This window comes from Micromys minutus (assembly GCF_963924665.1).
Source record: "Micromys minutus genome assembly, chromosome: 8".
Taxonomy (NCBI): domain Eukaryota; kingdom Metazoa; phylum Chordata; class Mammalia; order Rodentia; family Muridae; genus Micromys; species Micromys minutus.
In genome coordinates, this window is record NC_137977.1 from 49,787,553 (window position 1) to 49,810,037 (window position 22,485).

The window sequence follows — 22,485 nt, forward strand, 5'->3', positions numbered from 1 at the left end:
CTGCCATATAACGTCCCCAGGGAGGAAGGAAAATGGTGTGGGGAATTGGGAGGTCTGGCAGGGGGGTAGCTGGGGTGAAGGTGGGGATAGGTTGGGGGATAAGGTGGAATGCATGAGGAAAAGGAGAGGAGCAGACGCTGTTCCCTTACTGGAATAAAATCATTCTTCTTCAGACGGATGACATCTCCAACCTGAATATCTTTCCACTTGATGACTTTAAACCTAAGGATCAAAAATAAGGACAATTTGGGTTTTTAAGTTTTAGGCCAAGAAATTCTCATTCTTCCTGGGTGTCAAAGATTCTTTTAAAAACAAACAAACAAAAAATCACAGGAGAATGTTTGCTACAGTTCTCCCCTCCACCAATGCCACAGGGGTTGTTCTAACCTGCTGGCACTGGAGTACTGTGCAGTGTTTTCTTTTTCCCCTCACCATGCTTCATGTAGCGAAGAACATACTTCTACATGCGGTGTGGGACAGTGGCCACCTTCTCTCTGTGCCCATGGCTTGATATCCCTCCCTGCTCTCTGTTTCTTTCTTTCCTTCTCTGCTTGATGCTGGTACCAGAGAGGAAATCATGAATCCCCACAGGTTTTAACTCTCACAGGTTCCTCTCCTTTAAATTCCACAGGATAGCTCCCTTTCTAATGCATCAACCTTTGAAAAGTTTCCGACTGTAGTCCTCCGCCTCGAAAGCTATCTTCACACAGAATGAAAGCTGTGCTAGCTTCCAGCTTTGTAAACCTGGGTTTGCTCTTCCATATGATGTTATGTAACTGAATGGGGGGAGGGGGTGTTTTACAACTTTTGGCAACGGTAACAGATTGATGAGAATCCAAAAACTCAAAATTCAAAATCAAGCGCTTAAGGAGCCTGAGGTGTTTCTGGGAGTGTTCATTCATGCTATGGCATGAAATGTCACCGAGGCCCTGGTTCTGGCAATCAGCACTGGCGAGAATACGTCAGTCCAGGTTCGAGAGGATGACTTGTTATTGAGTGTGATGTATTCATTGTACACATAAGTGTTTTCTGTTCTTATAGAGACACAGCCGATTAATTGTGGAAAACAAAGACTTTAATGTTCCCTGTCACATTCCTCAGAAAGGTAGTGCATCTTTGTACTATGTTATGTTAGAATGCTTGACTTTGAAAATTGCTGGAAGAGAATTGTTGAGAATCAAATATGACACATAAAATGTTATCATGAGGCTCATTATTTCTTATGGTAACCCAAAAGATAATTGTAAAATTTGCTGGTTTTGAGTTTCTTACTTAGTTTTGTAAACAAACAAATGAACAACGACAACAACAACAACAACAACAACAACAACAAAACCAACAGCAAAACCAAAACAAAACGTTATATAAATTCTGGCTTGGGATGAGGATAGAATTTGCAACAATTTCTGCAGCAGCTTTAAACTCCCTTCGGCCATCTGTACTGTGCATGTATGGGGCAGAGTTGCCAGTAATGAAGATTCAAAATTATCAAAGGGTTGGCCAGCGGAAAAGGGCTGAAGCTGTGCTAAGTCCTGTAGGTCAAATGTTCCTCCAGGACTCATTTCTCCATGTGAAAATAAACAGGCACGATCGCTAGTATGAAAATGTATGTTTATCCTTAATAAATGATCAAATTATATTGATATCAAAGGTTCATCATAAAACAAAACTTTTATGATTTACTATCAGACAGTGGTTGATTTGTGTGCATATTTGAGATACCCAAGCTTTTATAAAATAAAAATTCTCAGGCAAAAAAAAAGGAGGCCTGGGTGGTGAAAGTTTCAGAAACCCAGGAGTAATGGCCATGAGGACCCCACAGTAACCAGTCAGCTGTTTTCTGAACACAGACATTTAACTACTATGTTGTCTGCCCATGTGCTTACAAATAACAGGAAACTGGGAATTTAGGATACATTTTAAATATTTGCTAGTTTCAAGTTTCTCAAATTTGTAAGAATTTAAATTCCCAATGCCAGAATTTTGAAAAGTAATTTTGGCTTATCACTCAATAAATGAAATTGTAAGGGCTGGAGAAGTGGCTTGGAGACTGTAGGTTTGGGGTATATAACTTCATGACTTCAAGCTTCACACCAAAAATTGTAATAGAAATAACAAACAAACACATGAACAACAATGAACAAGACAGAAAGAAGACAGACATTTATACTTGATTTTATATTATAATATTGCTTGAATTATGACTTAGAAATGTATGCATTGATCCCAAGTTACAAAGGTACACATTAGTAACTTTTTTTTGTTGTTTAATTAAATTAATTAATTAGATACTCTCTATATTTAGATGTAAAATGTTATCCCCTTCCCCACCCACCCCCCATCCTCTCTCCCCCACCCCTTGCTCCCAATCAGTGCCTCAGCTTCCCCTGCACTGGGAAAACCTGCCCTCACTGGACCAAAGGCCTCTTCTCACATTGATGCCAGACACTGTTATCTTCTGCTACATAAGCAACTGGGGCCATAGGTCTCTCCATGTGTGCTCAATGGTTGTTTTAGTCTGTGGGAGTTGTGGAGGGTTTGGTTGGTTGATACATTAGTAACTTTTATGTCCCAATTCTGGGAACATCAGAACTTTGAGCCATTCATTCTGTTGGGCTGAGTGATGTGACAGTTTTCTTGGAGAAGGCTTCCCGCCCCTACCTCACCGATACTCTGAGTTTATGCAGGCTTGATTTGCAGCCAGATCCAAGGCTCTGCTGGAGATGCTACTTCAGATCCAAGCTCAGCATAGCTGAGAGAGAGAGTGTGTGTGTGTGTGTGTGTGTGTGCACGCGCGTGCGCGCGCTTCAAACCTGCCCATTACCAGAGATGGTAAGGAATCTCACCTTCATTCACAATATTGACTCTAAGCAATTCCAGAGGTAACTTCCAGCCCAGAATCCATTCATTTATTTACAAAGAGGGGCAAAAAAGCCTTTGTCAACATTTATAAGTCAGTGGCATCTATTTTGAACTAAATGCAGCAGATGTGTGGCTTTGGCTATAAATTGGGTTATTTTTCTAATTTTGGACACACTAAAAAGTCTTTTGAGTTGGGCTTTCACTCCTTTTTTCAGCACTTGACTTTGGAGTTCTTCCTTGAGGATCTTGCTCATAAAGCAACTCATTATTGGTCCTTCAGTTGGCTGGCTTGGCTAGAGTTGGCTATATTCTGTTCCTTGAACAAGGGTCTATTGAATTCTTTCTGCATGTTAGAGGTACCCTAAACAGTGAGGTGGGCTAGACCACGATGTGAGACACCTACATAAATAATTCTGATGTAATTCATATCATATAAAACGAGTACTAATTAATATTCCTCTGAAAGTGGAGGGGAGAAAGAAATCACTTTAGGTGGCAAATTAGGAAAGGTATGTGTGTGTGGGGGAGCGTTCTGTATGAGCAAATCCATGAAGGGGACACATCTGGGAATGGTGGAGGTACATACAATGCACCGGAGGAAGCAGGCTAGGTAAGAGCTACAGATTATGGTAGTCTAAGCCCAATAAACAATTACACATGTTCCAATTTGCGCACAACATCAGAAGGAGAGCTGAATCCCTCTTTGTCAGAGATGACACCCTATTAAAATTCAAATGTACTTGGGCTCAGTTAGCAAAGTACCTGCAGTGCAATCTTGGCCTTGAGTTCAAACCTCAGAGCCCATGGGAAAAGCCAAGGAATGCCAAGAAGTGCATGCATGCTTGTAACCTCATGCTAGGGAGGTGGAGATAGCCAGACCCATGGGCTTGCTTCCTAGCCTGTCTAACTGAAGCTGTGAACTTGAGAGACATAGTTTCAAAAAGGAAGGCAGATAGCATCTATGGAAAGACGCCCAACATTGACTTCTGGCACCATGTGCACACACACTCATCCTCACATGTACCTCCAGCATTGCGCAGACTCACAGGAACACACACAAACACATACAAACAAAGCTAATGTGCCAAAGACTTCTAGGTACTAACAGTCAATCTTCAATACACATCCAGACACATTCATACATGGAATCTTTCCAGATAAATGAAAAGTAGGTACCTGCCATCTTTAATGACTTCACATGTCCTGTTGTTGATTTCCTTGTCCATTTTGTGGCGAGCCTTTGGAAGGAAGATGAGGAAGTATCATTTAGATCATCTCGATATTTAAAACACCAATGACCAATGTCGGTAAGGTCAGAAGGATAAGGAGAAAGTGGCTTGAGAAATCCTTACCACATCATCTACCAGGTCTTTGATTGCCGTAATGCCCAACACTAGAAGCAGAGGCACAAGTGTTGTATACCATGCCAGGGTGGAGATTTGAGGAATTGCCTGAAAGAAACCGAAAGCTCACATGTACACACGTGCGCGCGCGCGCACACACACACACACATACACACACACACGTCTAACTTATACGCAGTGGATAACAATAGGTGGCTGATTTTAAGTGTGCTGATTCTAATGTCTATCATTGACCACGTCTATCAAACTGAAGTGCACTGAGAAAAGGGCATTTAAGGACCATCCTGTTGTCTCTAAATAGACATCAGAGGGAGTTCCCATCATAACTACTCCAAACTATTTTGTAAAAATGAAAGTGTGTGGGATCGGGAAGAAGCAGCCCTTGACTCTAAGCAAGGTGTGTTCAACCAGGGGCAACTGTGGTCCCACAATTAGACAAACGATAATAAATATGGATGGCTGCTTCTGAAGGCAACGGATTAGGTAAAGCTCCCATCATGGGCTTTGCTACTGGTCCAGGCAACAAAGGAAGCACCATCTTGTCAAGACAGTGTCTCAGGTAAAATGGATGAATCTTTAGTAAAGATCTCTCAGAATTATTGGTTGATCAGTGGGCCACTGCTGCTTCTTTGAGGTCAAGCTCCCGGGTTCAGCACTGTTCAGCTCTCACACATTCGGGATTTCAGGTTCTGGGTAAGTTACTTTGCCACATTACACTTCAGCTCTCCTCTGCAAGATGAAGTGCTGCTGTTTACCTCATAGTCAGCAAATAAGCAGGCAAATAGCCTATCACTGTCACTCTAATGGGGGCTGCTGGACCTTAAGAGAAAGTAAGTGGGTTGCAGCTATATCATGAATGTGTGGATCTATTTTTCTTCTTGAATTAGGTGAAGGGAAACAAGCCCATTGGCCACAGAAAAACCCAATAGGATTCGAAGTGTACACCTCTACACTATGCAGTGACACACCCTTTCTGAACAAGTTATTGGGTTCTCTCCCCACATCTGTTGAATATCCACTTCTCCCTGTTGTCTTTTCTATCTTTTCTATACTCTTTGCTCCACAGGCCTCACAACCCTCTCAGACACACAATGCGACTATATTTTAAGGCTTTATTAGTAAATCCCAGTGGGTTGGACGCTTTACAATCCGACCCTGAGATAAAGTATCTGATAAAGTCAAGGACTTTATAACTTTATAACTCACAGGTCATCAGGTACTAAGGTTGATTGTGAGCACCAACTAAAATGTATAGAGTCCCTTGGTTATAGTAACTTTTCTACACAGATAAAAGTCTAACGCTCCAGATAAGGACTCCTTGGCTTAAAAAGGAAGTGTTTCATTTCTAATATAAGACCAACTCATAAAAAGGACTAAGAAGATTTATGAACGAAAGTATCCTTATGGAAAAATGGGCAATTAAGTTACAAAAAAAAGTACAAACACAAACAACAATAACAACCACCACAAAAAAAAAAAAAAAAAAAAAAAAAAACCTGAGACTGTCTACTTGCTGCCTGCTTTCAACACCTGTCACTGCAGACAGTCAAGGCCTCAAAGCGTATTACCTGCAAGATCAGGAGGATGAGGAAATAGAAGTTGGCTGCTCTCTTAAACTGCTCAAACAGATTCATGGGTAGAAAGGTAAGTCCATTGTATTTGTATGTTTTAATTGCATTACTCTGTTGGGAAAAAAAAAAAAACCCAGTTAGTTAGAGTAAATGATGCCAGGTATCAAGTCGACCTACAAAAGTCGCTATTTCCCATAGCTTGCCAAGCCTAGGGCCATAATTCTAGTTGCTAAGTTTTTAATTCTAGACGTGTTTGGAATGATTTTTACAGTCTAAACCACGAGATGCAGACACCAGGCTGTGACCTCATGGATCCTGCTGGCACACTTCTTGACCCTCTGTACCTCTTAGATCTTGGGGGCAAAGACGGATGCCAACATGAACAGAGCAAGGGAAGTTACCTTTTATTAAGGGACGATAAAGGCCACTACGTCAGAAAAAGCTAAAAGATGTTTCTTGCAGGTTGATCATGTCCTCCAAAAGGAAGCCTAAGTCTAATACCCATGAACAAGATCTTACTAGTCTACAGGTTAGCAGCTAAAATAAGAATGACTTCACAGTGGACAGGATGAGTTCTAAGCTAATGACTAGTCTCCTTATAGCCATGGTTCTCAACCTGTGGGTTTCAACCCCTTTTAGGGGTGTCAACTGACCCTTTCATGGGGTTGCTTAAGACCACTGGAAAACACAGGTATTTCCATTGCTAATGTAGGATATTTGATGTCACCTAGAACCCCAAGATTATATTCTTTGCTGAAAAAAAAAAGCTATTTCTAGTTAAACTATGGCTCTGCCTTAGAACATACCTTTAATTCCTCTGGCTAGAATATAGACAAGCCCTTAGTTTACACCTTTAATCCCAAATGATAAAGGCAAAGTTAGTTTGTAGAAGGAGATGTTTAAAAGTAATGTCTAATTGAGTGGAAGAAAAAGTGATGAATCAGAGACTTGTCAGAATAGGATATGCCCAATTCATAAGAAGAGAGAGGAAAGGGAAGCTACTTAAGAAGGTAGTACAGAGGACTGGAGAGGTGGCTCAGCAGTTAAGAGCACTGACTGCTCTTCTAGAGGTCCTGAGTTCAATTCCCAGCACCCACATGGTGGCTTACAACCATCTGAAATGTTGTTTTTCTGGTGTGTCTGATGCTGTTTTCTGGTATGTCTGATGACAGCTACAGAATTCATATGCATGGAGATATCAAGGATATTTTGACCTAAAATGCTTATTTCCTTTAATACATAATAAAACATACGGACGGGTGGGGTTGAAGAGATGTTCAGAGGTTAAGAGTACTTGCTGCTATTACAGAGGACCATGGTTCAGTTCCCAGCATCCAAAAGGCAGCTCATGACCCTTAGAACTCCAGTGCTTGGGAGCATAAGACCCTCTTCTGGCATCTGCAAGGATCTATGCTCTTAACCACTGAGTCATGTCTACAGCCCCCCTTGATATCTGTAACCCCCATCCAAGGCAGAGTCAACTCACGACTTTCAAAACAGGACTTCAATGACAATCATAATTTTCATAAAATATTTTAGCAAGAACCTTGCAGCTACACAGAGGAAATTTCCAACTGACACAATTTTATTTTGTTCCAAGTGATACCTACCAACCTTCAGTGTAGCTAATCTTTAATTAATTAAAATGACAATCTATAGGATGAGGGAGGGTTATTAACAGACCCAGGCAAGTGGTTACCTAGATGGGAGGCACTGTTTGAAGTTGATAAGCATGACAGTGACTAGGAAAACCTGGATTGTCATATTTTTAGTGTTCACTTACCGCATATTTGCTCTCCTTAATACAAAAGAACTTGGTGTTAACAAAATGAGGTTGTTCGTGGAACTTTCGATCATTTGCTTTGACCTGCCATGTGCAATCTTTAAAAGAGAAAAAAAAATGATAAGTACAAACAAGGGTCACTGGGGAAGGAGTCAAAGAGCAGTCTATAGAGTGGTCCCTAATCTACTGTATACATGATGGCCTACTCAAAGAGGCCATTGGGATGCCAACAAGGAAGGGGGATGATGTGAAGTCATCTGTGGATGATAGAAATCTACTGTCATAGAGCCTGAGGTGGATCCTGTGATGGGCAATCTCAATTGTCAATTTCAGTTGACAATGAAGTTGAGAATCACATGAGACACTGGGCTCTTGGCATGCCTGTGTGGATTTATCTTGATTACATTAACTGAGGTAGGGGACCCACCTTCACTGTGAGCACACCGCTTGGGCTCTGGTCCTAACATGAATGAGGAGAAGCGAGGGAGCCAGACACAAGTGTTCATCTCTAACAGCTTCATGAATGAGTGTGACTGCAAAGTCATTCACATTGCTGTCTCAACCTCCTACTGCCAGGCCTTCTCTGCCAAGATGGACTGTCCACTTGAGCTGTGAGTCAACGTAAGCCCCCCCTTTCCTGCAAGGTCCCTTTGTTTAGGTATTTTATCTCAGCAGCAGGAAAGGTAAACGAGACAGATCTCAACCTCGTGATCCTAGGGAAGAATGAAACTTGCCAACAGCTTGATCTCAGCTTTTCAGAACAAGAGCCCACGAGAATACATATCAGATGTTTAAATTACAGCATGTAGTCCTAGCAAGTGAATAACCAAGTTGTCCTAGCAAGTGAATAACCAAGTTGAGACTTGACAGGCCACTCCTGGAACATTAGTGTTCTAAAAGAACAATCTACCTCTTAACATGAATGAAAGAAAACCAAAGCCAAACATCCAAAAGTTTACAACTATATTAAAATTTCAGTCCCATTGCTTTGTTTCTAATGTTTACATTGCTTTAAATATTAATTGAATGAATAAATTGCAAATAAGGGTATCACCAAGTAACCCTCACCTTCTGAGTCATAATCTTGAATTGGCATTGTGCATGCCTTTTCTTGGTGACCAGCCTGCCATCTTTCCAAGTTCATTTCATATTGTCTTTATGTCTGAACTCCAGGGAACGTTAGAGAGTTCATAGTATCTCTTCTGCTAAGGTGAACAATTTGTTTAACAAATGTCTCTTTAAACACTTATGTGCCTCATGCTGTTCTGGCTAAATTATCTCTAGGTCTTCTCTCTAACACTGTATTTCCAACTCTGATGAAGATATCAACCCTATCTCCAACTGAATTTTAATTGTTAAGTTGACACAATCTAGAATCACCTATGAAGAGAGTGTCAATGAAGGATTGATAGATCAGCTTGGTCTATAAATATGTTTATAGGTGATTGTCTTTATTAGATTAATTGATGTGGGAAGACCCTCTCCACTAGAGTTGTCTGCATTCCCTGAATCTGAGTCCTGGACTGTATATGGACAGACAAAGGCATCTGAAGTATGTATAAGTACATCCATTTCTCTGTGCCCTTGGCTGTGGCTGTGATATGGTTAGCTGTTTTAAGTTCCTGTCACCTTTAATGTCCAGCTATGATGGATTTTAACCTGAAATTCTAAACAAATATATATCCTTAATACCAAATAACTTTATATTGATAAAGTGGGGTTGGCTGCAGATCATTTGTTTTGACTTCCCATGTGTTTCTTTAAAAGGGAAAGAAAAAAAATACATAGAAACCCAGGCCATTGTTTTGTGTCAGGGAATTTTGATCCCAGCCATAGAAATAAAACTAAGGATGATGTCCATCCTTTCCACCCCGTAGGCAATGTCACTCCTTGGCCTGCTTGTTATGTGGGGTAAAGACTTTCGGTGTCAAATCTATCCTGATCTCCCAGAAGTCTTTGTAGCTGTAGGACCCTTCATCCTTTTGATATAAATATGAGCATGCCTCTGGGTGACCACAGCTGGAATGGCCTAAATTCTGATCTGGTCCTTCATGGTAACCTCATGAGATGATACATGTATTTTCTCCTGTTGCCCAAGATATCGTTCTACTTGCCTGAAGGAATACAGATATACAGGAAGCCAGCTGATATTTCCCATAGTCATGGCCAGAGGTCTTTTGTAAGTTTCAAGGTGTGGAATCTGGGTCATTCTGATATTATTGGAGACTCGTGGCTGCCTCTCCCAGTGGCTTAGTCATTCTTAACATAGCCATTGGCTGGGTCAGGCCAACAGCATGACTTCTAGCAATAGACTTGACGGCCATGTTCTTTTTATGGTTTCATTTGTACACTGATCATGTCTGATCTTTTGCTGGTATGGATGGCATTGCTCAGACACTGATGGCTGCATGGCTGTAGCCATTCTTTTAGGGACATGTGGAACATGTTGAACAAGCCAGTTCATTGACAACTGTCCTTTGCCTACTCTTTGTTTGAATCTTGACCATCACAATCCTTAGGTAGAAGGTGTGAATGTAACGAGCCATCACATTTAAGACATAGTTGCACCAATCTAAACACCATTTTATGGCAACTGTTAACCTTTGAAGCCTCCTTTATCAGTGCTACTCCCAAAGTACATTAGTTTATGCTTTTTTTTTCCCTGCTGATCCCTTGGGAAGGGCCACTTATAGGTCTTCAAGGGATGGAGCTGACTCTACCCTAGAGCAGAGGCAGACATACACTTGGAGATATAATTAATGAGCATATTCTCATTCACAGAAGTTAGACCTCCCTCCCTATACTGTAGCCAACCCATTCAGAGGGACAGCAGTGACCACACCTTATCATGGGTACTGCATCCTCCCCTCTGCCCAAACTGGTTCCCAAGAAAACCCGAGACATGCCAAGCTTGTCCTTGAATTCCTCACAGGTTCATGTGTTCTGAACACGGTAGCGCCAAAAGTATCTTCACAATGAACTGGAAATGCTGAACTCATAGTTTAGCTTGCTCCCTTTCTATATCAATTGGTGCCCTGTTGTTGAAACCCAGCACTCGGTGGTAATGTAGGCTCAAGAGACTTTCCCACATGGAGATGACCCCCCTTGGCAATGAGACTGCATCTCCTGTGTTTTGTCTTGTTCTTCCAACTAGGTTTCCACCGCAGTATACTATATCAGTTTTGTAGATAACATGTTCTATCCTATGCATGCGCCAAGCATGGTGCCTAGTGCTTAATATCTTTATTTTAGAGCTCAGAACACTGAGCCATTGGCAGGATCAGCAAGAAGACGAATAGAGTAAGATTTAGAATCTAGCTGGTCTATGGGAGTTCCAAGTGTAGACCACCCTCCACCTTGCTGAACTGGCTAGGCCCTCCTTCATGCCACTCAGCCAGCAAGAGCCAACTTGGAAGAGCCGCCCTCTCTCGGTTACCACAGCATACAGCTGTGCTTGTACTTTCACTAAGTAGGTGCGGATGGATTGTTGCCACGGAAGCTTAAAACACATGTCATCAGTTAGAAAGCCATCAGTTAGGGGTTAGGCCATAGGCAGCATCTGAATTGTTCATCAACCTGCTGGGAGATGACTTTCCCTTGAGTGACACGCAGTGGGTGGGCCGGGGTTTGATGAAATTAAGGTTGAGCATGGCACGCCATTTTTGGAAGGGGAAATAGAGAAACAAAAGCTTATGAGCAAGGGATCATAAAACGATCAATTGTGTGACGTTCATAAAAACCGCCATTGTGCTTATGAAAATACCTCATCTTTTTAAGCAGCTCGCTTTCCGTCTTCCTACTCCTTAGGAGACACAGACACCACTAAAGGAAAGTGCAGCCTGCCAGGAAACGCAAACAATAAACCTGATCACAGTTTTGAAATCACAACACCATTCCTGAGCGTTTCCTTGCGTGGTTGGCTGCCACTCATGGGGAAGCGTTAAGTGTTGTGTTAGGACAAGTGTAAATGTTCCTGGCGTCTTTCAAGCTCAAGAGCAATTTCACCAAGAGGGAAAACGGAAGTGGAAGTGCAAAACAACCCGTGAGCTCTGTGATAAGATCTGCAATCAGACCACTTCTTTCCCACTCAGAAGAGAGTGCCAAGGGAGAGTCGCTTAAGTAGAGGTTTCTTGGGACACTTATGAATCCGGTCTATGTTGTAGCAGTTTTTAACGTATCTGCTTTTTATTATTTTTTAAAAGACTTGTTAATTTTTATCTTATGTGTCTTGGTGTTCACCTGCATGTATGGGTAATGCACCACATGCATGCCTGCTGCCCACGGAGGCTAGCAGGGCCCATGGGATGCTCTGAGATTGGAGTTACAGTTGGGAAATGCCATGTTCATGCTGGAGATTGCACTGGGGTCCTCTGTAAGGGCAGAGTTCTCTTAACCGCTGAGCTATCTGTCCAGCCCTTACCATTTTATTTTTTAAGACAAGGGCTTACTATGTAGCCCAAAGCTGGCTAGAAGCTCATTATTATCCAGCCTCAGCCTCCCAAGTGCTGGGTTACAGTGGTATGTACCATATCCAGGGACATAAGGGTTTAAGGTTTTACTTGAGCTCGTCGACTATGGGGCATGTTGTTAGGCACCAGTATACCAGACACTGCTGAGAACAATGCCATCCACTTCAGGAAGGGAAAAAAAGTGGACAGGATTCCCAGAGCATCCAGGTTCAATTCCCATAACCTACATGGCGGCTCACAACTCTGTTTTCCTAGTTCCAGAAGAACTAGCTCCCTCACACAGACATATATACATATATATGCAGGCAAAACACTATATAAGTACACGAAAGCACATAAAAGTAAATGAATCTTTACAAAAAAGAGAACTTGTTGCTCTTGTAAAGGATCTGAGATTGGTCCCCAGAACCCACAGGTTGCTTCCAACCATCCAGTTCTAAGTGATCTAATGACCTCTTCTGACTTTGTAGGCACTGAATGAACAGTGTACAGTCATACATGCAATTTCATATACTCATACATGTAAAATAAAAATACCAGAGAACATTTATTAATGTGGATTGAAATGCTGTGTTGGTGTGCCTTTAGGAAGTCTAACAAAGCAGCCTTGGGAAGTGTTTGCCTTTTGGGTATATTTTACTATACAGCTATACTACAATCATAATTTGCAGTCCAAGAAAGCATCTTGTTTCATTTTCTAGAATAGGACTATTGACAAAGAAAATAAATTATAAATTTACCAGGAAGAATGCCAAAATACATTTTTAACATAGGGTCCTGCAGTTGGATGCTAGAAAGATAATTGACCAAAGCGTGGCAACAAAACCAACCAGGTACATGTCTGGGATACATGTAACGTCAGCCACGCACGGACTGGTATCACTCCACTCTGGTAAATGCTTGTCGTCACCAATACATCTAAGCACAGCTACGTGATGCCCAGAGTGTTCCCACAGATGCCAAGTGCTTTCATCAGTGCCATCTGGCAAAGGAAGCAGCCTGGCCTTGTCCCTATCCTCTGTGCTGTTTTGAATTCTCATTTACAAGGCCACCAACAACCCAGAGGCTGTATTACTTGGTACAAGCTACAAACAACTCAAGAGACTAGAGAAATCAAAAGCTTAGAATCATAATATTAAGAGAAAGAAGAGCAATCATCCCAGAGAAACATGGGTAATGGGTACAGGACACAGGCAGGCAACAGACAGACAGACAGACAGACAGACAGACAGACACACACACACACACACACACACACACACACACACGCAATCAGTTCTTTTAGAGTAGGAAAGATACTGAAGATTCAGTGTGCATAGAGGTAGCATTTGTTTTATCTTGTAATGCTAAAATTCTGGCAAAGAATAAATAATCTCATGATGCTCTGAGTTGAAAAGAACAGGGTCCTTTGGATAGCCTCTGTGGAGAGCAGTTTGACCATATTTCAGAATTTGATACCCAGTGCACCGTAGGACACTCTGGCTTCTAGGCGCTATCCTCCACACGTGTGCTACTCTCCAGGAAGGAGCTGGCTGTGGAGAGCTTCTTGTATACAGTCATATTTTCCAAGGATTAGCAATAAACAAGACGCCTACTAGAAGCAGTTGGTTAAACATTCACGTATTGGAAGCCTACGTTGAGAGAAAAAATAAAATAAAACAAATGAGGTGGCTTTGTATGGATGGTAGGGAAATATTCTACATCACATGGCCAACTGATAAAGGCAGACAGCTACTACTATCCTGGACTTTTAGCTGCAAGATGCACAGAAGAAATGTATGGTATGACTGTGTGCACACACACATCCCTGGGGACACAGAGCAAGAGGTATGTGAGGGTTTGTGCATATTCATGTGTGCACCAGATACCTCTCTAGAATCGAGGAGAAACTAGTAAAAGCAAGTTTCTTTCCAGAAAAGGAAAATCTGTGGCTGAGGAAGAGCTAGGGAAGGGAGACTTTATTTTCATTCACTACCCATGCAAATTAGATTTATTTGCACACGTATTAAACATTTGATTGTGATTCTATTACTTTTTTCAATTCGTATGGTCATGAAAATGAGTATAATGAATACCTTAAAATATTTTAAACGAGAATATATATTGTTTAGATCTACACAAATAAACACAAAGTTCAAAAGCATAACAGAACTAAACTATAGCATTTAAAGACATGGATTCAGGCAGCAAAAGTATAAAGAAGTGTGGCTATGAAATTAAGAATGGGGTTAGCGAGATGGCTCGGAGGACAAAGATGCTTGCTGCCAAGCATGATCACACGAGTTTGAGCCCCAAGCCCATATGGTGGAAGAAAAGAACTGACTCCTACCAGTACAAGTTGTCCTCTGTCACTTGTGAGCCAAGGTACACATGCGTGAATACACACACAATCACATGCCCCATATGCCCTCCTTACACACAGACACACACTCACACACATGCATACACCAAACAAACAGATAAAAATGCAATAAAAACATTTTAAAGAAAAGAAGGATGATGACTTCCCCTGAGCAAATGGGGAGGGAAGAAATGAAAGTCCCCCAGCTGTCAGCCACATGTCATGCTTACACCGGGACAGCCCCACCTGCTCATGAAATAGCTATTGAACCAGGTAATTGCATTCTCTGCAGTTTTCAGGATTGTAAATATATGAAAAGAAAAACACGAAAGAGTCTCTCTCTCTCTCTCTCTCTCTCTCTCTCTCTCTCTCTCTCTCTCTCTCTCTGTGTGTGTGTGTGTGTGTATGCAAACTTGAGCACAACCTTTGGTGTTGATGTTGTCTATGGACACAGTGTCCTGATCATCACTCAACCCTGTATGATTTCAGAAGCTAAGCAGGGTTAGACATGGTTAGTATTTGAACAGTAGATGACAATGTCAAGTTGCAATGTCAAAGGGTTAGACTTGTCTGGGGCCAGTGAGATGTCTCAGCAGGTAAAGGCCCTTGTCTGATGGCCTGAGTTTTATCCCAGAGCCCACAGGTAGAAGAAGAAAACAGACACATTGTTTTGAAAAGAAAAAGACATGTCTAACAGAGTGTGGGGAGATACGTCTACATGAGGGGTTGTACTGAACTGAAAATGTCTATGAGACCTGTGAATGGGTGTGTCCATTGTGAATGGGAGGCACAAATCGGGGGAACAGATACATTGCTGAGGGTGGGAGTGGTGGAGGAAAAAGATTCTTGTCTCTGCTTTAGAAAAGAAGAAGGTTTTGAGAGGGTCTTTGTTTTCCTATAATTAAGGAAATTGCTCAGACCGAGAACTGTGAAGGGAAGAGCTATGATCGTTAAGACTGACCAACAACCTGACAAGCCCTAGAATCACACAGAGATGCATTTCTGCTTGTTTGTGAGGGAATTACTGGATGGGGTTAGTAGAAATGAGAAACGTCACCTTAAATGTCATGTCTTAGGCTAGCCCCAGAGTGCATAAGAAGGATTAAACTGGCTGAGACCAGCTCTCTTCTCTGTCTCCATTCTGATTGTGTGTGTGTGTGTGTGAACTGCTGCCCACACATTCCAACAGCCATGTCTTCCCTGACATAGTAGACACTCCCCCCTTACATTGCTTTGTGTCCAGCATTTGCTCACAGCAGTGAGACAAGTCACAAAAACATCTGAGAGGTGGGAAATAGAGCTGATTGTGGTCTCAGGAATGGATTGTGCCCATTTGCTTGACTTGACTATTGCCGTGGATGGATGAATGAATGAAAGGATGAATGAATCTCAATAACTGATAGATTAAAGGCAAAGCAAAAAAATTTCAAAAACTTAGATGTTTTGCTTTGCTGTTGGAAAAAGAAAAGAAGGAAGAGAAGGGGAGAGATGAAGGAGAAAGCAAGAAGGAGAAGAAAGAGGGATGAAGGAAAAAAAAGAAGGAGGGGGGAAGGATGAAGGAGAAAGAAAGAAGGAGGAGGAGGAACAGTAGCAGCCAATCTACACTTGGGCACTCCAGGTGGGAGTAGCTGCATCCTCTGGGACCTGGTGAGGGATGCAGGCTCTGCCACAGCCCAGACTTACAGCACAGGGTCTCCTCACACTCCTAGACTTCCATGAGCACAGCTGCATACCCAGCACACTCCTAAGAGTTAGAGTCCTTCCAGACCTGATGTTCTACAAACGGTGTACAACTTTAGTATATTTGGGGAAGACCAAATAATCTGATTCTGATTTGTAGGTGAGGCTGAGGTGTAAAAGTTCTCACTGAAGTGATGCTTCTGAGCAGGTTTAAAGGCGCTTTTTTTTTTTTTTTTGCCATTTTAAAAATTAATATATATATTTTTATTTATCCACTTTGCATCCCAATCACTGCCACCCTCTCCAGGTCACTCTCTTCCACAATCCTTACCTCCTCCCTTCTTCCTTTCTCCTCTGAGTAGGTGGGGGGCCCCTGGGTAGCCTCCTCCACCTCACATAGTCTCTGGGAGGCTTGGTACGTCCTCTCCCACTGAGGCCAGACAAGGCAGCTCAGCTAAAAGAACATAGTCCACATACAGGCAACAACTTTTGGGATAGACCTCATACCAATTGTTCAGGATCCACATGAAGATCAAGCTGTACATTTACTATATATGTGGGTCCTAGATTAAGCCTGGAAGGAGATGGAGAAATGGGGTGGGGGATGGAGGAGTTCAGGATCACGGGTGAGGAGAGACTGGAGAGATGTCCATGAAAATGAATGGAAATCTGCTACTGACCGGGGTGGGGGTATGGGGGGGCATCTCCAGGATGTGACAGAGCTGGAACAAGAGAGGCACTCCAGAATCAATGGGGTGACCTTAGCTGTGATTCACAGCACTGGGGATATAGAACCGGAAGAGGCCAGGCAGAAACCCCAGTGGAGCGATAGAAACACCAAACCACTCAACAAACCTTTTGACCAAAATTTTATCCTGTCCACAAGAAATGCAGGGATGTGGGAATGGCCAACCAATAACAGGCCCAACTTGAGAACCATCCCATGGGCAAGCACCAATCCCTGACACTATTAATCATATTTTGTTATGCTTGAAGATAGGAGTCTAACATGACTGTTATCTGAGAGGCTCCACCCAGCAGCTGACTCAAACAGATGCAGAAACCCATAGCCAAACATTAGATGGAGCTTGGAAACTCTATGGAAGAACAGGAAGAAGGATTGCAGCCCCAAAGGGGACAGAAACTTCACAGGAAGGCCAACAAAGTCAACTAACCAGGTCTGAGGGCTTTTGGGATTCTTGAGAAGGAAGATGATTCTTTAGAAGCATCTCTCTTTCTAATTAGCACTCCAGTGTTGCTGCCTGGACCAGTCACCAGTCTGCAGGGAGATGAGTTGAGCTATTCTGCTGAGTTGAGGCAGAATCCAGCCTTACTCCATCCTACCATCTCTAGGGAGTGAGTCTGATACCTGGAGAGTGTCTATGCTCCACAGGTGAGTGTGACATACAGATGACCTTGAGAAACCCAGTTAGTGCAAGGGCCAGTGCCGTCCTAACACTTAAAGTCTACTATTGCTGCTGCTTGTTTTTGATACAGGGGCTCACATAGCACAGGCTATCCTTGCACTTGCTATGTAGCCAAGGATGACCTTGAACTGCTGATTCTTCTGTCTTCACTCAAGTGCTGAGACTACAGAGTCCAACACCGGTGCCTGGTTTATGCAAAGCTGGGGGTTGAACTCAGGGCTTCCTGTACGATAAATAAACATTCTACCAACTGAGCTGTCTCCCCAGGTCTGAAATCTGCTTTAGGGGCTCCAAACTTGTAGGGAGAAAAACATCAGCTACATTAGGTCTCTATGAAGAAGAGCTTCATACTCTATAGATAGTAAATTACAGTGTCAAAAGGCAATGTCTGATAAACAGGAGAGAAGTAGAAGATAGCCTCAGCCTTCATTTTACAGCTCACTGGTCATGCTGGTTTACACATGATCAGAAAAGGAAAGTCAATTACAACATGAAGTTTCCACACGTGAATGCGTAACAATTATAACTGTGTCTAATTTAGTACACAGTTTCTCAGGTCTCCATGTTTCAATGGGCCAGCATTATCTGTATTCGGGATCCAAGTAAACGAAATAGTTACATCTTTAGTTACAGATCCTTCCTGTGCATGTTCCTGTCAGCAAGTGTCCAGCTGTACTGGTTACGTGAAAGTTTTACATCTACTTTACATTTCTGCCAAGAACAGAGATACCTTCCCTGGACTGGTAAACATTCCACTTTAAAAACTGCTTACCTATTGACAATTGAACACGCTATACTAAATACTGTCTACCCAATGATTAAACACTTTGTCATAAATACTGTCTGCTAATGACCAGTTTGGTCTCAAACAGATATATGAACAAAGTTCCAAGTCAGGAGAAAGTTTGAAAGAAATAGTCTATTGCTAATACTTTTTGAGACCGGTCTCAATAGGTGTGCCTGGCTGGTCTGAAACTTTCCTTGTAGACTAGGCTGGCTTTGAACTTACAGAGATCCTCCTGTCTCTGTGAGTGCTGGCATTAAAGGTGTTCGCCACCATGCCTGGCCTATAGTTTTATATATTTTTTACTACGAGAGAGTAAACTGGTGAAAGTGGCTTGGCTGTCAGCTGTGGGTAACCTGACCAACCAGCAAGGAGAGGGTGAGCAAACCACACCAAAGGACAGGAGAAGGGGCTAGTGAGGAAGGAGCCCATGTACAGTACAATATGTCTCTGTGATAAGCAGCAGGAAGAAGAAAGAGGCGTGGCCACAGACAGGCAGTCAAGGAAGGGGCTACTGCTTATTTTGCCCTATTTTTTTCAGCCCGAGAGGCTCCCAAGGCCTTCAGGATGACATTCATACTGTTTGAACCCTGATCCTCGATCCCCATCACTTAGGCTCTAAAGATTCCATTCAGCACCAGGAACCCTAGCTCCTCTGAGTTCCCCTCCACTCTTTACTAGTCACCACTGCCTCATTCTGGAGCATGCTGGGAGCCAGTCACCTGCCTCATGCAGGTGAACTCATCTCCAGGAGGCCTTTGGTACACACACATTTCTCTGGTAGAGCTCAGTTTGGCCCCAGTGCTGATGTGGTATGATGCACTTACAAATATCTTCTTTTCACATGGCAGGATTGGGCCCGGGGAGCTAGGACCAGCACAGAATAGAAAAATGAAACCCAAGGCCACAGCAGCATCACCCTGATTGGTTAAGAGATAAACAATCTCCAACCAGGCATCTCAAGGTACTAACTTGCCCCTGGTTAGGTACTGAGAAGGAGAGAAAGTGTCTGGCCTTAAGGAAAGGGCTTTGTTTCCCTGTTCTTCAGGGTCCTTATCTGTTATAGGATTGATGTTAGAAGAGATTTTATGGCGGTTGTGAAAATTTAATCATAAATAAATATGAAGAACATGTTTTAGGCCAGACAGGACTTAGAGCTGGCCACACAGCCTAAGTCTGGGGTCTTCCCCATAACCACCACACACTTGGCTTTATCAGGGACACACACACACTTGGGTCTACTACATGAGCATTTAAAATTTGTATTTCAAAAATTATTTTATTTCATTTATTATGCATGTATTTATTTGTGTGTGTGTGTGTGTGTGTGTGTGTGTTTGTGTGTGTGTGTGTATTCCTGTGCCACAGCATCCATCTGGCTCTAAGAGGACAACTTGAGAGTACATGTCCTCCTACCAGGATCAGAACTCAGGTCATCACCAGGCTTAGTGACAAATGCCTGGATTTTCTGAATGGACCCTATGATGTGGGTTTAAAGGCTGTGTTTGTCACACAGGATAGGTTGTAGACATGAACAGCAACATGCAAAGAATCGAAATGGGGGGGGTAAGGAGGCTGGTTTTCTGAGGGCAGTGTTAGAAAGGCTGTCCCCAGAGGAAGCAGAGATGGGAAGACCATGCTTGATACAGAGCTCAGTGGGCTTGGTGGTCGGGAGCTTGGTGACCTTTAAGAAAACATTATCTGTAGTGGCAGGGAACCCACAGAGGGGAAAAAGCCAAGGGGATGGGAGAGTGTGATAGTTGGTAGTGGTTTTCAGAAGCTCGCTCATAATAACTGTAGACTGTGGCATCCCATGTACAAGGTGGAGTTTAGGTTAGAATGTGGCCTGGGCCATAGAAGCTGTGTATAAATGGGGAAGCCAGCCAGAAGGGGGAAGGCAAGTCAGCTGTGAAGGAGGTGGGAGGCAGTGTTCACATCCCATTCCTAGGCACAGAAAAGCCTACATTTGCATTAACCCAGAAGTCCTCTCCAGAGCATGCTCCCTTCCCCGAGGATTTCATCTCTGAAGCATTTCCACAAGGCAAAGGATTATTAACCAAAGGACTAGTCTGGAAACATCAGCTAAAACCCAGCATCCCACAACCAAGGAATGATAGAAATCTCTGGCTGCACAAAGCCAGAGTGTTTTCCCCTGGTACTAATGAAGAATCTGAAACTCCAGGTAAAATGAGTCTTCCATGTTTCCAGCCTCAGGGGCAACCAAAGCCTGGGGTCCCGACACCCTTCCTTGGAAACCAGTTTTCTCATACTTTCAACCAGCAAGCATCCGCTAGTTGTTTGTCTACCCTTGCTCAAGGTAAACAAGAAGGAGAAAGGCTACCGCAGTGAACAGTGTGAGCTTATCTTTCCTCCTGGAACATTCTAGGCACATGTTAACACTTGTTCTCTATTTTGTTTTTCAGCACATGAGAATGGCTCTTCAAAGAAAAGGAACTTTCAATGGGTCTCTTAAAACTCTTGTTTGACATGGGTTTAACAAGAAAGCTTAGCTGACTAGGGCATTCTCTTGATTTAAAACAAGAAAACAGACTGTGTGGCAATGATGTCATTAAAGAAGTAACTGTGGCTCCTGCACTTTGAGGTGCCTTGGAATCAGGCTGGGCTGAGGTCTTAGTAGGCTCCATGGTGGGTTACCGTTTACTCCTGGGTCTTTAAGGACTGAATCGTTAGTAGTAAATAACCCAAGATATGCAAGGCCAAGGAAGACAGATGGTAGTTTAAAAACAAAATAACAGAGGTCAGAGAAAATGACCTAGAAAAAAACTTTAAAAGGGTTGGGGGTGGGGGGGGATAGAAACAAGGAAGGGAAGATGGCTGGCTAGCTGTAGAGATACAGGGTAGCAGAGAAATAGCAACAAAGAGACAGGGATTGTTGATTGTGGTCTGTTGTTCGTACAGAGAGCAGACAGATATCAAAACACATAGGCAAAGTCATTTAACAGAAGTTTTGAAAAATGAAAACCAACCAATCTCCCTAGGAACATTAACTATACCATGAACCAGTGAGATGGCTCAGTAGGTAAAGGCACTGGCTGCCAAGTCAATCCCCCAACTTACATGGGAAAACAACAGAGCTGACGATCAGAAGTTGTTCTCTGACCTCCACAAGTGGGTAGTGCCATGCACAAACATAACATACATGCACACACCAGTGTCAAAACCATTTCTATCTTTAGAAAACCAAACTCCATCCATGCCCATAGAATAAGGAAAGGAATATAGGCATACGATCTATCACTAAACTATCAGGAAAGGGTGCTAACTGCCACAAAGTACTGGCCAAATTGGAAAAAAACAGAGAAGATGTTTGTATCCGTGATGTGCTTTTCCAACATTTCTGTGGCCACCCAACCCCAGCCCCTTCACCAGACCATGTATTTGATTGTGTGGCCCCAGGCACAAACTGCCAAGTTTGCCCTTCACCCTACAGAGACAAAACTCCTGCCAACTCCCCAGATATCTACACACTACAGAGATCCCAAGATTATGATACCAGGCAGGGCCACGAGGATGGAATGAGGAAGAGGCATTTTTTTTATTCACCCCAGGCAATCAGCTAGAACTCTCTATTAACTTGTCAGGCTACTTCAGCTTTGTCTCTATTCCACCCATACCAGTTTGGACTGGTTGGAACAAGAAGCCGTCTTCCTGTCCAGATCAATGTGATTTCATCTTCATGTCAATCAAAGATTTTGAGTATTATGCTTTCTAATTTGAGCAGTGAATCCATAGTGTACAAGAGTGGAAGATAACAAGGAGAACTCACAGATTCAACTCATTGAGGTGACACACATGGAGACACACAGAGACAGATACAGACACACATGGACACACACACAGACACATACAGACACAGACAGATGTAGACACACACACAGACAGATACAGACACACAGACACAGGCACAGACAGATACAGACACACACACACACACACACACACACACAGACAGACAGACAGACAGACACACACACACACACACACACACACACACACACACACTGAGACTACACCCCTCCAGGGTTAGAGAGAAGGAATAGAGAATAATGCAGTCTGACTAAACCAAGAAGAAAAACAGTTATAGAAGGGGGGTTACTGGCTCGATCCCTATTTTCTCTGATCCTTTTGACTCAGGATCTTGCTATGTAGCCCAGGCTGACGGGGACTGACTGACTTTAAACCT

At 42.9% G+C, this 22,485-nt stretch overlaps 1 protein-coding gene across 2 annotated transcripts in view; it reads right to left on the bottom strand.

Annotated features, from left to right (window-relative positions):
- The window catches only part of ATP8B1 (ATPase phospholipid transporting 8B1), a 102,172-nt gene that overhangs the window by 43,407 nt on the left and 36,280 nt on the right, over positions 1-22,485 (bottom strand). For both annotated transcript variants that reach the window (XM_080920395.1, XM_080920396.1), the window contains exons 3-7: positions 7,581-7,678; positions 5,795-5,908; positions 4,215-4,313; positions 4,039-4,100; positions 150-222 (exon numbers count right to left, since the gene is read on the bottom strand). In XM_080920395.1, coding sequence (XP_080776521.1) covers positions 150-222; positions 4,039-4,100; positions 4,215-4,313; positions 5,795-5,908; positions 7,581-7,678 — 446 coding nt within the window. The remainder of the gene's footprint in view (positions 1-149; positions 223-4,038; positions 4,101-4,214; positions 4,314-5,794; positions 5,909-7,580; positions 7,679-22,485) is intronic.